Consider the following 18,293-nt stretch of genomic DNA (forward strand, 5'->3'; position numbering starts at 1 on the left):
GAGGGGAGTGGGGGGTGAGGGGAGTGGGGGGGTGAGGACTCTTTGTGTTTTATTCTTTTCCTAATCGATCCTATCACAGAGGAGGGGTCTCCACACCCAGCAGCCTCTGCACTCGCTCCATCGGGAAGGGCCCAGCCTCCAATCAAGCCCCATCCCCCCCCCCCCCCCCCCCCCCCTCCCCCAACTCTCCCCAATGAAAATCCAATCCACAAGCGGCCATCTTGAAGTCGGAATGGCAGAGACGGGAATTCTTTCTCTGCGCATGGGAATCAGGAGCAACTATCAGACCCTCTGATTCTTTCTGAACAGATACTGATAGGGCTGCCAGCTTTTTCCCGCATTTTCTGTTTTTGCATTAATGGAGATGAAAGAAAAGAAAACACCAATAAAAAGAGAAAGTTCTGGAAAAGATTCAGCCAGTCTGGCAGCATCAATGGAAGCCGAGTTAACTTCCTGAGTTCAGTATGAATCACAGAATCTCTACAGTGCAGCAGGAGGCCATTTGGCCCATCAGGTCTACACCCACTCTCCAACAGAGCATCCCACCCACGCCCTATCCCCATAACTCCACACATTTATCCTGCTAATCCCCCTAATCTACACATCTTGGGACAATAAGGGGAATTTAGCATGGCCAAAACAACCATAACGAGGGGTGCGGTAATGGGGAGGTGCGTTAACCGCGGGATGCGGTAACGGGGTGTGCGGTAATGGGGGGTGCGGTAGCGGGGAGGTGCGGTAGCGGGGAGGTGCTGTAATGGGGTGGTGCTGTAATGGGGGGGGTGGGGTAACGGGGTGGTGCGGTAATGGGGGGGTGGGGTAACGGGAAGGTGCGGTAATGGGGGGTGAGGTAACGGAGAGGTGCTGAAACGGGGAGGTGCTGTAAAGGGGAGTGCGGTAACGGGGAGGTGCGGTAATGGGGGATGCAGTAGTGGGGGTGCAGTAATGGGGAGCTGTGGTAACAGGGAGGTGCGGTAACGGGGAGTTGTGGTAACGGGGAGTGCGGCAACAGGGGGTGCAGTAACGGGGAGTGCGGTAATGGGGGTGCGGTAATGCGGGGGTGTGGTAAAGGGGGGGTGCGGTGACGATGAGGAGGTGCGGTAATGGGGAGGTGTTGTAACGGGGAAGTGCGGTAATGGGAAGGTGCTGTAATGGTGGTTGTGGCAGTGGCAAGGTGTGGTAATGGGGAGGTGCGGTAATAAGGCGGTGCGGTAATGGGGGGTGCAGTAACAGGGGATGCGGTACCGGGGGGTGCGGTAATGGGGGTGCAGTAACGGGGGTGGGCTAATGGGGGGTGCAGTAACAGGAGGTGCGTTAACACTATGATTCAGAGATTTTCTGTCATTACTGTCAGCTCACTCTCCCCGGGAAAGGATAGGCTCACTTCCCCTCAGAGGATTGTATATTTGGAATTCACAGGAACTCTGTTGTGTGTTTGTCGAGTGTTTTGTGATCAGGTATGTTGAAAGATTTAACTGTTTTGATTAAGCTGTTGTTTCGATTATCCTGGGATGCAACTCACTCTCAGCCTCCAGTTTTGGAAGAGGGAGGAGGTGTAAATTAGGAAAACAATGAGAATGAAGGCTCTTTTTGTTATTACCAGATGCCGGAGCGGTTTGACGAGGGAGTGGTTCGAAACCAGCTGCGTTACTCTGGAATGTTGGAGATGGTGAAAATCCGACGGGCAGGATTCCCAGTGCGGCGGCCATTCCAGGAATTTTATCTCAGGTGTGAATTGGATACTTCCCTCTCTTGTGAACACCTCTTAAAAACATTTAAATGTCTCAGATTTTATATCTGCAAATTCCCTCATAAAGAGCAAGCAGTGGGAGGGATTGGGAGGAAATTAAACAAGAATTTGCTGGGCTACTGGGAGTGCTGTGGGGAATAGAACATAGAACATAGAACAGTACAGCACAGAACAGGCCCTTCGGCCCACGATGTTGTGCCGAGCTTTATCTGAAACCAAGATCAAGCTATCCCACTCCCTATCATCCTGGTGTGCTCCATGTGCCTATCCAATAACCGCTTAAATGTTTCTAAAGTGTCTGACTCCACTATCACTGCAGGCAGTCCATTCCACACCCCAACCACTCTCTGCGTAAAGAACCTACCTCTGATATCCGTCCTGTATCTCCCACCACGAACCCTATAGTTATGCCCCCTTGTAATAGCTCCATCCACCCGAGGAAATAGTCTTTGAACGTTCACTCTATCTATCCCCTTCATCATTTTATACACCTCTATTAAGTCTCCCCTCAGCCTCCTCCGCTCCAGAGAGAACAGCCCTAGCTCCCTCAACCTTTCCTCATATGACCTACCCTCCAAACCAGGCAACATCCTGGTAAATCTCCTCTGCACTCTTTCCAGCGCTTCCACATCCTTCTTATAGTGAGGTGACCAGAACTGCACACAATATTCCAAATGTGGTCTCACCAAGGTCCTGTACAGTTGCAGCATAACCCCACGGCTCCTAAACTCCAACCCCCTGTTAATAAAAGCTAACACACTATAGGCCTTCTTCACAGCTCTATCCACTTGACTGGCAACCTTTAGAGATCTGTGGATATGGACCCCAAGATCTCTCTGTTCCTCCACAGTCTTCAGAACCCTACCTTTGACCCTGTAATCCACATTTAAATTAGTCCTACCAAAATGAATCACCTCACATTTATCAGGGTTAAACTCCATTTGCCATTTTTCAGCCCAGCTTTGCATCCTATCTATGTCTCTTTGCAGCCTACAACAGCCCTCCACCTCATCCACTACTCCACCAATCTTGGTGTCATCAGCAAATTTACTGATCCACCCTTCAGCCCCCTCCTCTAAGTCATTAATAAAAATCACAAAGAGCAGAGGACCAAGCACTGATCCCTGCGGCACACCGCTAGCAACCTGCCTCCAATCCGAAAATTTTCCATCGACCACCACCCTCTGTCTTCGGTCAGACAGCCAGTTACCTATCCAATCGGCCAACTTTCCCTCAATCCCACACCTCCTCACTTTCATCATAAGCCGACCATGGGTAGTTTCAGGAGAAAGCATTTGGAAATATCTTGACAGAGTGACAGGAGGATTGGTAAATAAAGGAACAGGGTTTGGGATCATTAGAAAGGAGCAGAGGAGTGTGAGTGAGTTGCGGATTGGCAGGTGCTGCCTGACAGAGTGGTGGAAGCAGATTCAGCAGGAACTTTCAAAGGGAATTTTATAAATATTGATATAAACTGGGAGTTAACAGCCCCAGGACCCACTGTACTTCCATTCCATATTATAGACTCTGAAATTCCATCGGGGATTCAGTCTCCTGATTGGAGAAACCCCTGGAATTTCCAGAGTCACCTTGTGTACAAACTACCGGTGAGTTCCTGGCACATCCCACCTCCCATTAGTCTGAAGAGCGCCCTCTGTCCTCGAAGATAAATGCCAGTTTTTCTGTGAATACTCAGGGCATCATTGGTTCTGCTGGGCTTCAGAAAGTACCCGCCAGGGTTATTGTGGATGCGCCAGCTTCACACAATGTCCACCAGCTTCACCCGCTCATGGGGCTGCTGAGTTATTCTGGCAGATTCATTTCACAGCTGGTAACCATTAGGTCCACACACAGGTATCCCTCTTTAGCTGTAAGCAGGAGCGCTCACTCATGACATGAAATATTGACAATCTACCTGTACGACAATGCGGATGGTCTTTCGAAGCTGTCGCTATCAGTCGGCTAAAGGCACGCTGATCATAAAGACATCTGCTACTTGGCACACATGGAACATGCTCAGCACTCCAGTCCAAATCAAGAAGGCCCCTCACATTGACCCAACATTGTCCAAAGTCATGGACCTTGTGATACCTGGAAACGCTTCCATGAACTTCCAAGTCTCACCTGACATTCATTCTTAGGTTTTTGGGAGGATGGAGTTCTCCATCACTTCAGAATGTTTACTTTGGGGAATGCAGTTATTATCCCACCACCATTGAGGAAGCCACTGCATTCAGGACACTGTGGTATAGGTCGCATGGAAGAGATCGCCAGGAGCTAGTTTTGGTGGCCTGTCCTGGACCAAGGCATTGAAGCCAAGACCAGACCTTGTTCTTCATGCCAATGTGAGGAACATGCTTCAGCTGGAACCTCTCCATCCATGGGATGGTCCGGAAAACCCTTGGCAGTGCATTTGTGTTGATTTTGCTGGTCGATGTGAAGGTCGATGCAATGTTCCTGGTGGTTGTGAATGCTCATTCCAAATGGCCTCTATTTCTGCTGAGAGCACAATTCAGAGAGAAATGTTCAGCTGTTACAAATTACAGAACAACTTGTGACAGACAATGGACCTCAATATAAAGACTGACAAATCCCCAGGGCCTGATGGAATCTATCCAAGGCTGCTCAGGGAGACGAGAGATGAAATCGCTGGGCCTCTGACGCAAACCTTTGTCTCGTCACTGGACACAGGTGAGGTCCCAGAGGATTGGAGGATAGCTAATGTGGTCCCGTTATTTAAGAAGGGTAGGAAGGATAACCCAGGAAATTATAGGCCGGTGAGCTTGACGTCCGTGGTGGGGAAGTTATAGAAATCATAGAATCATAGAAACCCTACAGTGCAGAAGGAGGCCATTCGGCCCATCGAGTCTGCACCGACCACAATCCCACCCAGGCCCTACCCCCACATATTTTACCCACTAATCCCTCTAACCTACACCTAAAAGTTGTTGGAGAAGATTCTTAGAGATAGGATGTATGCGCATTTAGAAAGGAATAAACTCATGAACGATAGTCAGCATGGTTTTGTGAGAGGGAGGTCATGCCTCACTAACCTGGTGGAGTTTTTTGAAGAAGTGACTAGAATGGTTGACGAGGGAAGGGCCGTGGATGTCGTCTATATGGACTTTAGTAAAGCGTTTGACAAAGTCCCTCATGGTAGGCTGGTGAAAAAGGTTGGATCTCATGGGATAAAGGGGGAGGTGGCTAGATGTGTGGAGAACTGGCTTGGTCACAGAAGACAGAGGGTGGTAGTGGAAGGGTCTTTTTCCGGCTGGAGGCCTGTGACTAGTGGTGTTCAGCAGGGCTCTGTATTGGGACCTCTGCTGTTTGTGATTTATATAAACGATCTGGAAGAAGGTGTAACTGGGGTGATCAGTAAGTTTGCAGATGACACAAAATTGGCAGGACTTGCAGATAGTGAGGAGCATTGTCAGAAGCTACAGAAGGATATAGATAGGCTGGAAATTTGGGCAAAGAAATGGCAGATGGAGTTCAATCCTGATAAATGCGAAGTGATGCATTTTGGTAGAAATAATGTAGGGAGGAGCTATACGATAAATGGCAGAACCATAAAGGGTGTAGATACGCAGAGGGACCTGGGTGTGCAAGTCCACAGATCCTTGAAGGTGACGTCACAGGTGGAGAAGGTGGTGAAGAAGGCATATGGCATGCTTGCCTTTATAGGACGGGGCATAGAGTATAAAAGTTGGGGTCTGATGTTGCAGATGTATAGAACGTTGGTTCGGCCGCATTTGGAATACTGCGTCCAGTTCTGGTCGCCACACTACCAGAAGGACGTGGAGGCTTTGGAGAGAGGACAGAGGAGGTTTACCAGGATGTTGCCTGGTAAGGAGGGGCTTAGTTATGAGGAGAGATTGGGTAAACTTGGGTTGTTCTCCCTGGAAAGACGGAGGATGAGGGGAGACTTAATAGAACATAGAACATTACAGCGCAGAACAGGCCCTTCGGCCCACGATGTTGCACCGACCAGTTAAAAAAAAAAACTGTGACCCTCCAACCTAAACCAATTTCTTTTCGTCCATGAACCTATCTACGGATCTCTTAAACGCCCCCAAACTAGGCGCATTTATAACTGATGCTGGCAGGGCATTCCAATCCCTCACCACCCTCTGGGTAAAGAACCTACCCCTGACATCGGTTCTATAACTACCCCCCCTCAATTTAAAGCCATGCCCCCTCGTGCTGGATTTCTCCATCAGAGGAAAAAGGCTATCACTATCCACCCTATCTAAACCTCTAATCATCTTATATGTTTCAATAAGATCCCCTCTTAGCCGCCGCCTTTCCAGCGAAAACAATCCCAAATCCCTCAGCCTCTCCTCATAGGATCTCCCCTCCATACCAGGCAACATCCTGGTAAACCTCCTCTGCACCCTCTCCAAAGCCTCCACATCCTTCCTGTAATGTGGGGACCAGAACTGCACACAGTACTCCAAGTGCGGCCGCACCAGAGTTGTGTACAGTTGCAACATAACGCTACGACTCCTAAATTCAATCCCCCTACCAATAAACGCCAAGACACCATATGCCTTCTTAACAACCTTATCTACTTGATTCCCAACTTTCAGGGATCTATGCACACATACACCTAGATCCCTCTGCTCCTCCACACTATTCAAAGTCCTCCCGTTAGCCCTATACTCAACACATCTGTTATTCCTACCAAAGTGAATTACCTCACACTTCTCCGCATTAAACTCCATCCGCCACCTCTCGGCCCAACTTTGCAACCTGTCTAAGTCTTCCTGCAAACTACGACACCCTTCCTCACTGTCTACCACACCACCGACTTTGGTGTCATCAGCAAATTTGCTAATCCACCCAACTATACCCTCATCCAGATCATTAATAAATATTACAAACAGCAGTGGCCCCAAAACAGATCCCTGAGGTACACCACTTGTAACCGCACTCCATGATGAATATTTACTATCAACCACCACCCTCTGTTTCCTATCCGCTAGCCAATTCCTGATCCAATTTCCTAGATCACCCCCAATCCCATACATCTGCATTTTCTGCAGAAGCCTACCATGGTGAACCTTATCAAACGCCTTACTAAAATCCATATATACCACGTCCACTGCCTTGCCCCCATCCACCTCCTTGGTCACTTTCTCAAAAAACTCAATAAGGTTAGTAAGGCACGACCTACCTGCCACAAAACCATGCTGACTATCACCTATCAATTCATTACTCTCCAAATAACTATAAATCCTATCCCTTATAATTTTTTCCAACATCTTGCCGACAACAGAAGTGAGACTCACCGGTCTATAATTCCCGGGGAAGTCTCTGTTCCCCTTCTTAAACAATGGGACAACATTCGCTAACCTCCAATCTTCTGGTACTATACCAGAGGCCAACGACGACCTGAAGATCAGAGCCAGAGGCTCTGCAATCACTTCTCTTGCCTCCCAGAGAATCCTTGGATAAATCCCATCCGGACCAGGGGATTTATCTATTTTCAGACCCTCCAGAATATCCTGCACATCCTCCTTATCAACTGTAATACTGTCTATTCTACTCCCCTGCAACCCAGTGTCCTCCTCAGCTATATTCATGTCCCCTTGCGTGAACACCGAAGAGAAATATTGGTTCAATGCTTCACCAATCTCCTCCGGTTCCACACATAACTTCCCTCTGCCATCTATAACTGGCCCTAAACTTGCCCTAACCAACCTTCTGTTCTTGACATACCTATAGAACGCCTTAGGATTCTCTTTAACCCTATCCGCCAAAGTCTTCTCATGTCCCCTTTTAGCCCTTCTAAGCTCGGTGTAATAGAGGTGTATAAAATTATGAAAGGCATAGATAGAGTGAACGGTGGGAAGCTTTTCCCCAGGTCGGTGGTGACGTTCACGAGGGGTCATAGGTTCAAGGTGAAGTGGGGGAGGTTTAACACAGATATCAGAAGGACATATTTTACACAGAGGGTGGTGGGGGCCTGGAATGCGCTGCCAGGCAAGGTGGTGGAGGCGGACACACTGGGAACGTTTAAGACTTATCTAGATTGCCACATGAACGGAGTGGGAATGGAGGGATACAAAAGAATGGTCTAGTTTGGACCAGGGAGCGGCACGGGCTTGGAGGGCCGAAGGGCCTTTTCCTGTGCTGTATTGTTCTTTGTTCTTTGTTCAATTTGTCTCAGCAGTTTGAGAATTGTTTTGATAGATAGTGGAATTCATTATGTCACTTCAGTGCCCTACCATCCATCCACCAATGGATTCACAGAGAGATTTGTTTAAACCATGAAAAATGGTTTAAGGTCATTGAAAGGACATTACTCTATTTGAAAGCATCTGGACACATACTGATGACATCCCGAAACATGCCACATGCTGTGACTAAAACATCTCCACATTCCTACTAACGGGATGGCAGCTGCACACATGCTCTGACCTGCTGATTCCAACAAAAACACAGCAAGTTGAACAAAATCAACAGCGCGACCAAGTGGAGAGATGAGCAGAAAGATCAAAGACTGGAGGTTCCTGTTCGGGACAAGAGGTTTGAGTTCAGATTTATGCAACTGGAGATAAGCAAATTCCTGCTCCTATAATTGTTCAGACACTAACCCACTTTGTATACAGTCCAAACGGTCAATGATCTCACCTGGTGGAAACATATTGTCCAACTGTTGCCAAGCCAACCTCCATTAAGGATGCACAAAGAACAAAGAACAGTACAGCACAGGAAACAGGCCCTTCGGCCCTCCAAGCCTGTGCCGCTCATTGGTCCAACAAGACCATTCGTTTGTAACCCTCCATTCCCAGACTGCTCATGTGACTATCCAGGTAAGTCTTAAACGATGCCAGCGTGCCTGCCTCCACCACCCTACTTGGCTGCGCACTCCAGGCCTCCGCCACTCTCTGTGTAAAAAACATCCCTGGAAAATTGGGCGGAGAGGTGGCAGATGGAATTTAATCCAGATAAATGCCAAGTGATGCATTTTGAAAGAACTAATGTAGGGGGGAGTCATACAATAAATGGCAGAGTCATCAAGAGTACAGAAACACAGAGGGACCTAGGTGTGCAAGTCCACAAATCCTTGAAGGTGGCAGCACAGGTGGAGAAGGTGGTGAAGAAAGCATGTGGTATGCAGGTGAGATCATTGACCGTTTGGACTGTATACAAAGTGGGTTAGTGTCTGAACAATTATAGGAGCAGGAATTTGCTTATCTCCAGTTGCATAATTCTGAACTCGAACCTCTCGTCCTGAACAGGAACCTCCAGTCTTTGATCTTTCTGCTCATCTCTCCATGAGCCCGTTAGCCCTCGTGATCGTCACTTCTGACCTGGGAAAAAGCTTCCCACTGTTCACCCTATCTATACCCTTCATAATTTTGTACACCTCTATTAGGTCTTCCCTCATTCTCCGTCTTTCCTGGGAGAACAAGCCCAGTTGACCCAATCACTCCTCATAGCTAAGACCCTCCATACCAGGCAACATCCTGGTAAACCTCCTCTGTACTCTCTCTAAACCCTCCCACGTCCTTCTGGTAGTGTGGCGACCAGAACTGGACGCAGTACTCCAAATGTGGCCTACCCAACGTTCTATACACCCGCAGCATCAGACTCCAGCTTTTATAGTCTATACCCTGTCCTATAAAGGCAAGCATACCATATGCCTTCTTCACCACCTTCTCCACCTGTGCTGCCACCTTGTCAGGAGATACTGGATAGGTGCAGGAAAAATAGGTTGTTGTAGTGGGAGACTTCAATTTCCCTGGTATAGACTGGAAATCGCTGAGAGCAGGGACTCTGAATGGGGTGGAATTTGTAAAATGCGTACAGGAGGGTTCTTTGGAACAATATGTAGATAGTCCGACTAGAGAGGGGGCTATACTGGACCTAGTACTGGGGAATGAGCCCAGTCAGGTCTTCAAAGTTTCAGTAGGGGAACATGTGGCAAATAGTGACCACAATTCTGTTAGCTTTAGGATAGTGATGGAAAAGGATGAGTGGTGTCCCAAGGGTAAGGTGTTGGATTGGGGGAAGGCTAACTTTAGTGGGATTAGGCAGAAATTGGCAGCTGTTGATTGGGAGAGGCTGTTTGAGGGTAAATCCACATCTGGCATGTGGGAGTCTTTTAAGGAACAGTTGTTAGGGCTGCAGGACAGGCATGTGCCTGTAAAAAAGAAGGATAGGAAGGGTAGGATTCGAGAACCGTGGATAACCAGGGAAATTGAGGGACTGGTCAAAAAGAAAAGAGAGGCGTATGTTACGTCCAGGCAGCTAAAAACGAAGGGAGCTCTGGAGGAGTACAAAGAAAGTAGGAAAGAACTCAAACGGGGAATTAGAAGGGCAAAAAGGGGACACGAAATGTCCTTGGCAGACAGGATTAAGGAGAATCCCAAGGCATTTTATTCATACGTGAGGAACAAAAGTGTTGTCAGGGAAAAAATCGGACCTCTCAGGGACAAAAGTGGGGAATTATGCTTGGAGCCCAAAGAAGTAGGGGAGATCCTAAATGAATACTTTGCGTCGGTATTCACAAAGGAAAGGGATGTGTTGACTGGGAGTGTCTCGGAGGGGAGTGTTGAACCGTTGGAGAAAATCTCCATTACAAGGGAGGAAGTGTTAGGTTTGTTAGAGAATATAATGACTGACAAATCCCCAGGCCCTAATGGAATCTATCCAAGGCTACTCAGGGAGACGAGAGATGAAATCGCTGGGCCTCTGACGCAAATCTTTGTCTCGTCACTGGACGCAGGTGAGGTCCCAAAGGATTGGAGGATAGCTAATGTGGTCCCGTTATTTAAGAAGGGTAGGAAGGATAACCCGGGTAATTATAGGCCGGTGAGCTTGACGTCCGTGGTGGGGAAGTTGTTGGAGAAGATTCTTAGAGATAGGATGTATGCACATTTAGAAAGGAATAAACTCATTAACAATAGCATGGTTTTGTGAGAGGGAGGTCATGCCTCACTAACCTGGTGGAGTTTTTTGAAGAAGTGACCAGAATGGTTGACGAGGGAAGGGCCGTGGATGTCGTCTATATGGACTTTAGTGAAGCGTTTGACAAAGTCCCTCATGGTCGGCTGGTGAAAAAGATTGGATCTCATGGGATAAAGGGGGAGGTGGCCAGATGTGTGGAGAACTGGCTTGGTCACAGAAGACAGAGGGTAGCAGTCGAAGGGTCTCTTTCCGGCTGGAGGCCTGTGACTAGTGGTGTTCATGATGTGGAGATGCCGGCGTTGGACTGGGGTAAACACAGTAAGAAGTTTAACAACACCAGGTTAAAGTCCAACAGGTTTATTTGGTAGCAAAAGCCACACAACCTTTCGAGGCTCTGAGCCCCTTCTTCAGGTGAGTGGGAATTCTGTTCACAAACAGAACTTATAAGTTCTGTTTGTGAACAGAATTCCCACTCACCTGAAGAAGGGGCTCAGAGCCTCGAAAGCTTGTGTGGCTTTTGCTACCAAATAAACCTGTTGGACTTTAACCTGGTGTTGTTAAACTTCTTACTAGTGGTGTTCCGCAGGGCTCTGTATTGGGACTCTGCTGTTTGTGATTTATATAAATGATCTGGAAGAAGGTGTAACTGGGATGATCAGTAAGTTTGCAGATGACACAAAATTGGCAGGACTTGCAGATAGTGAGGAGCATTGTCAGAAGCTACAGAAGGATATAGATAGGCTGGAAATTTGGGCAAAGAAATGGCAGATGGAGTTCAATCCTGATAAATGCCAAGTGATGCATTTTGGAAGAACTAATGTAGGGGGGAGTCATACAATAAATGGCAGAGTCATCAAGAGTATAGAAACACAGAGGGACCTAGGTGCTCAAGTCCACAAATCCTGGAATGCGCTTGTGGACTTGCGCACCGAGGTCCCTCTGTGTTTCTATACTCTTGATGACTCTGCCATTTATTGTATGACTCCCCCCTACATTAGTTCTTCCAAAATGCATCACTTGGCATTTATCTGGATTAAATTCCATCTGCCATTTCTCCGCCCAATTTTCCAGCCTATCTACATCCTGCTGTATTGTCTGACAATGTTCATCGCTATCCGCAAGTCCAGCCATCTTCGTGTCATCCGCAAACTTGCTGATAACACCAGTTACACCTTCTTCCAAATCATTTCTATATATCACAAATAGCGGAGGTCCCAGTACAGAACCCTGCGGAACACCACTGGTCACAGACCTCCAGCCGGAAAAAGACCCTTCGACTGCTACCCTCTGACTCCTATGGCCAAGCCAGTTCTCCACCCATCTAGCCACCTCTCCTTGTATCCCATGAGCCTTAACCTTCTTAACCAACCTGCCATGTGGGACTTTGTCAAATGCCTTACTGCAATCCATATAGACGACATCCACGGCCCTTCCTTCGTCAACCGTTTTTGTCACTCCCTCAAAAACTCCACCAAATTTGTAAGGCACGACCTCCCTCTTACAAAACCATGCTGTCTGTCACTAATGAGATTGTTCCATTCTAAATGCGCATACATCCTGTCTCTAAGAATCCTCTCCAACAACTTCCCTACCACGGGCGTCAAGCTCACCGGCCTATAATTTCCTGGGTTATCCCTGCTACCCTTCTTAAACAACGGGACCACATTCGCTATCCTCCATTCCTCAGGGACCTCACCTGTGTCCAATGAAGAGACAAAGATTTCGGTCAGAGGCCCAGCAATTACATCTCTTGTCTCCCTGAGCAGTCTAGGATAGATGCCATCAGGCCCTGGGGATTTGTCAGTTTTAATGTTACCTAAAAAACCTAACACTTCCTCCCTTGTAATGGAGATTCTCTCTCACGGGTCAACACCTCCCTCCGAGACACTCCCAGTCAACAAGTCCCTCTTGTTGAGGGGGGATTTAATAGTGGGAAATGAGGAATTGGCTGAAACTTTAAATAAGTTTTTTGTGTCGGTCTTCACGGTGGAAGACACAAATAGTTTACCGAATATTAACGATAGAGGGTTGGTAGGAGGAGAGGTACTCAATACAATTAATGTTACCAGGGAGGCAGTGCTTGGTAGACTAATGGGACTGAAGGTGGACAAGTCCCCGGGCTCGGATGGAATGCATCCCAGGGTACTGAAAGAAATGTCAGAGGTAATAGCGGATGCGTTAGTGATTATTGATCAAAATTCGTTGGACTCTGGGGTAGTGCCGGCGGATTGGAAAACGGCTAATGTTACACCGCTGTTTAAAAAAGGAAATAGACAAAAGGCGGGTAACTACAGGCCGGTTAGCTTAACGTCTGTAGTTGGGAAAATGCTGGAATCCATCATTAAAGAAGAAATAGCAGGCCATCTGGATAAGAATGGTTCGATTAAGCAGACGCAGCATGGATCCATGAGGGGAAAGTCGTGCTTGACAACTTGTTGGATTTTTATGAAAATGTAACTCGTGCGGTTGACGGAGGGGAACCATGCGGTGTTTTTGGATTTCCAAAAGGCGTTTGATAAGGTGCCTCACAAAAGGTTGTTGAAGAAGATTTGGTCACACGGAGTTGGGGATAGGGTGTTAGCATGGATTGGGGATTGGCTATCCGACAGGAAGCAGAGAGTCGGAATAAATGGGTGCTTTTCTGGTTGGCGGATGGTAACTAGTGGCGTTCCGCAGGGATCGGTTCTGAGGCCTCAACTATGTACCATTTATATAGACGATCTGGAGGAGGGGACTGAGTGTAGGGTAACAAAGTTTGCTGACGACACAAAGATAAGTGGAAAAGTCAATCGTGTGGAGGGCGTAGAAGGTCTGCAGAGAGATTTGGACAGGCTGAGTGAGTGGGCGAGGATCTGGCAGATGGAGTATAACGTTAACAAATGCGAGGTTATTCACTTTGGAAGAAATAATAGCAAATTGGATTATTATCTAAATGGAAAGAAATTACAACATGCTGCTGTGTAGAGGGACCTGGGGGTCCTTGTGCATGAGACGCAAAAACCCAGTCTGCAGGTACAACAGGTGATCAAGAAGGCAAATGGGATGTTGGCCTATATAAGGGGGATAGAATATAAAAGCAGAGATGTCTTGCTGCATCTGTACAGGGCATTGGTGAGGCCGCAGCTGGAATACTGTGTGCAGTATTGGTCCCCTTATTTGCGGAAGGATATATTGGCCTTGGAGGGAGTGCAAAGAAGGTTCACCAGGTTGATACCAGAGATGAGGGGTGTTGATTATGAGGAGAGACTGAGCAGATTGGGTTTGTACTCGTTGGAATTTACAAGGCTGAGGGGGGATCTTATAGAGACATTTAAGATAATGAAGGGGCTGGATAGGGTAGAGGTGGAGAGATTCTTTCCACTTAGAAAGGAAACTAGAACTAGAGGGCACAGCCTCAAAATAAAGGGGGGTCAGTTTAGGACAGAGTTGAGGAGGAACTTCTTCTCTCAGAGGGTGGTGAATCTCTGGAATTCTCTGCCCACTGAAGTGATGGAGGCTACCTCGTTGAATATGTTTAAATCACGGATAGATGGATTCCTGATCGGTAAGGGAATTAGGGGTTATGGGGATCAGGCGGGTAAGTGGAACTGATCCACTTCAGATCAGCCATGATCTTATTGAATGGCGGGGCAGGCTCGAGGGGCTAGATGGCCTACTCCTGCTCCTATTTCTTATGTTCTTATGTTCTCTCCTTTGTGAATACCGATGCAAAGTATTCATTTAGCATCTCCCCTATTCCCTTGGGTTCTAAGCATAATGGAAGAGGGGAGATCCTAAATGAATACTTTGCATCGGTATTCACACCTCTTATGGAAGAGCCTGATTTTTCCAGTGTGCCACCTCCAAATCAAGGAATTCCCACTCCAATCTCACCTCCTCAGTCTGCTCTGACTGAAATTGAAGTTCTCTCACCTTCATTGGGTGGCACGGTAGCACAATGGTTAGCACTGCTGCTTCACAGCTCCAGGGACCTGGTTTCGAATCCCGGCTCGGGTCACTGTCTGTGTGGAGTTTGCTCCAGATACTGCTACAAGTCCTAAATTGTCAACAATCTCCATTGAACATGACTCTGTAAAAGCACCAGAAGTCCGCCATGACCCACACTGGAAGAGAAGCTCTCTCGAACCTCTCGGAGTTTTAGCTAAGGCAAACCTATGTATTTTTTGAAGTAGTGTTCCCTCCTTCCCTGATTGAGAAAATGTTTTGTTAAACAGGCATTTATAATAGGTAGGAATATATTACATTTTGCATGTCATGTCTGGTTTGCTGTACTTTGGACGACAAGGCATTATGGGATTACAGGATCCATTTTTCTTGTTAGTTTGATTTCTGAAGCCATAACAGATAGTTGCAATGTTAATCACCTCCTGTGTGTACAAGTGTACTGATTAATCTTTAAAGGTATCAGGACCCCAATAACATGACAAGAATGGCTACAGAATCTTGAGGTGCAGAGGGATCTGGATGTTCTAGTTCATGAGTCACAAAAAGTTAATATGCAGGTACATCAAGTAATTAAGAAGACTAATGGAATGCCATCCTCTATTATGAGAGGAATGGAACATAAAAGTAAGGATGTTATGCTTCAGAGTATTGGTGAGACCACATCTCGAATACTGTGTCAAAACAAAAACAGAAAATGCTGGAAAATCTCAACAGGTCTGACAGCATCTGTGGAGAGATAAATACTCTTGAATACTATGTGTAATTTTGGCCTCCTTATTTCAGGAAGGATGTAAATGTCAGGAAAATATTGGTGACATGAAAGTATCAGGGAAATCCAAGAATTGGAATAATTTCTGCTGGTTATAAATTTAAAAACTCAGCCAATAGCAGGGTAGCTGTTTAACTCTGAGCAAGAAGTATCTGTGAAGAAAGGCTGCCTTGAAAAGCAAGCTGCTATTTTTACCTCAGGAACAATCCCAAAGAGATGAAACTGCCGGGTATGGTAACTGTTACTGGATATTTACAAATTTTACAATCTATAAAGTGTTGTGGAACCATTTGGGGAGAGTTAGCTCTGAAGGTAGATAAGTGATAGTTATCATTGTTTGGAACTATTTGAGTTAGTGATACTGTGTTTAGCCGTTGTTTTAGATCGGTGTACTTCTAGTTTATTGTTGTTTGTATTATTTCTTAATAAAATCACCAGGTCGGGGACATCATTCTCTGGATTATAAACCTTTCCACATACTATACAAAGTTGCATAAATACAGTAGAGGGCTGTTGTTTCAAGTTTCCCTTCTGGAATTTGGACCAATCGGCATTTATCATCAGCTAAGTCCTAAACATAAATCCATTGGAGGAGGTTGAGAGGAGGTTTACTGGATTGACACATAGAAAAATAGAAACATAGAAGATAGGAGCAGGAAGAGGCCATTCGGCCCTACGAGCCTGCTCCGCCGTTCATTACGGTCATGGCAAATCATCCAACTCAATAGCCTAATGCTGCTTTTTCCCCATAACCTTTGATCCCATTTGCCCCGAGTGCTATATCCAGCTGCCTCTTGAATACATTCAATGTTTTGGCATCAACTACTTCCTGTGGTAATGAATTCCACAGACTCACCACTCTTTGGGTGAAGAAATGTTTCCTCATCTCCGTCCTAAACGGTCTACCCTGAATCCTCAGACTGTGACCCCTGGTTCTGGATTCCCCCACCATCGGGAATATCCTCCCTGCATCTACCCTGTCTAGTCCTGTTAGAATTTTATAAGTCTCTATGAGATCCCCCCTCATTTGTCTGAACTCCAGCGAAAACAATCCTAACCTAGTCAATCTCTCCTCATACATCAGTCCCACCATCCCCGGAATCAGCCTGGTAAACCTTTGCTGCACTCTCTCGAGAGCAAGAACATCCTTCCTCAGAAAAGGAGACCAAAACTGCACACAATACTCTAGCTGTGGCCTCACCAAGGCCCTGTACAGCTGCAACAACACATCCCTGCTCCTGTACTCGAAACCTCTCACAATGAAGGCCAGCATACCATTTGCCTTTTTTACCGCCTGCTGCACCTGCATGCTTACCTTCAGCGACTGGTGCACAAGGACACCCAGGTCCCTCTGCACACTCCCCTCTCCCAATTTACAGCCATTCAGGTAGTAATCTGCCTTCTTGTTTTTGCTTCCAAAAGCCTGGAATGAGGAAAGATTGTACAGACTGGGCTTGTTCCCACTGGAGTTTGGAAGAGTGAGGGGTGACTTGATTGAAGTTTAAAAGATTCTAAATGGTATTGACAATGTGGATGGGGAAAGGATGTTTCCTCCTGTGGGAGGTGAGTCCTAGCCAAGTTCCGCACACACGAGGACGGCCTCAACCAGGATATTGGGTTCATGTCACACTATCTGTAACCCCCACAGAGTTTCACTGGCTGTCTTGTCTGGAGACAATACACATCTTTTTAGCCTGTCTTGATGCTCTCTCCACTCAATTGTTTTGTTTCTTAAAGACTTGATTAGTTGTAAGTATTCGCATTCCAACCATTATTCATGTAAATTGAGTCTGTGTCTTTATATGCTCTGTTTGTGAACAGAATTCCCACTCACCTGAAGAAGGGGCTTGCAGCTCCGAAAGCTTGTGTGGCTTTTGCTACCAAATAAACCTGAGGGACTTTAACCTGGTGTTGTTAAACTTCTTACTGTGAGTCCAGAACCAGGGGGCATTGTTTAAAAATTCGGGGTCACCCTTTTAGTGCAGAGATGAGGAGAAATTTCATCTCTCAGTGGGTTCTGTGAGTTGGAACTCTGTCTCAGAGAGCGGTGGAGACAGGGTCACTGAATATTTTTAAGGCGGAGGTGGATAGATTCATGTTCGGAAAGGAAGTCAAAGATTATTGGGGGTAGATGGGAATGTGGAATTATAAACACAAACAGATCAGCCATGATCTTATTGAATGGCGGGGCAGGCTCGAGGGGCCGAATGGCCTACTTCTACTCCAACCCAAATGTTCCTATCTACTCCCAGTCCATTGCTGTCTGGGACATATTGGCACCCGGTGCAAAGTGAAATGGTTCCTTCAATCGTGCTTTTGGACAAGAGAGAAACCAGCATCATCATTGAAGTAAGTTAATGATGTTTTCATCTGTCTTTAGGTACAAGATGCTGCTGAAAAATCGTAACATTCCAGAGGGTGGGAAAGAGCGATGCATAATGCTGCTGAAACTCTATGACGATTGCAATTCTCACTGGCGTTTGGGGAAGAGTAAGGTCAGTGAGGGTTAACCCACAACAATGAAATCAATATTTCACTTGGAAAGAGCGTTTGATTGGATTTTCTTTGTCTTCAGCTTTTACCCCACCTGACTCCGTATACATGACATCATCTCAGCCCTTTCCACCTTCTCCAGAAACAGAAACATTCAATATAATCATGGCTGATCCTCTATGTTAACACCAGCGCTCTCCTCATTCCCTTCAGCTCCCTTAGCGTCTACAAATCTCTCTCTTTCCTTCCTAAACACATTGGGTGATTTGCCCTCCAGAGCTTCCTGTGGGAGAGAATTCCACAGCTTCACCACCCTCTGAGTGGAGGGATTTCTCCTCATCCCCACACCAGCCAATGGCAAGCTGCCTCTGTGCAACACATAGTGAATAGTGCTGCAAATCTAGTTCCAGGTCTGCT

At 46.7% G+C, this 18,293-nt stretch overlaps 1 protein-coding gene across 1 annotated transcript in view; it reads left to right on the top strand.

Annotated features, from left to right (window-relative positions):
* Window positions 1-309: 309 nt before the first annotated feature.
* The window catches only part of LOC144490681 (unconventional myosin-X-like), a gene marked incomplete at both ends in the record, with an annotated part of 28,163 nt that continues 10,179 nt past the window's right edge, over window positions 310-18,293 (top strand). The window contains 3 exons of the mRNA XM_078208381.1: window positions 310-462; window positions 1,604-1,728; window positions 17,764-17,878. Of these exons, the coding sequence (XP_078064507.1) occupies window positions 310-462; window positions 1,604-1,728; window positions 17,764-17,878 (393 nt within the window). The remainder of the gene's footprint in view (window positions 463-1,603; window positions 1,729-17,763; window positions 17,879-18,293) is intronic.

This window comes from Mustelus asterias, unplaced genomic scaffold, assembly GCF_964213995.1.
Source record: "Mustelus asterias unplaced genomic scaffold, sMusAst1.hap1.1 HAP1_SCAFFOLD_3597, whole genome shotgun sequence".
Taxonomy (NCBI): Eukaryota; Metazoa; Chordata; class Chondrichthyes; order Carcharhiniformes; family Triakidae; genus Mustelus; species Mustelus asterias.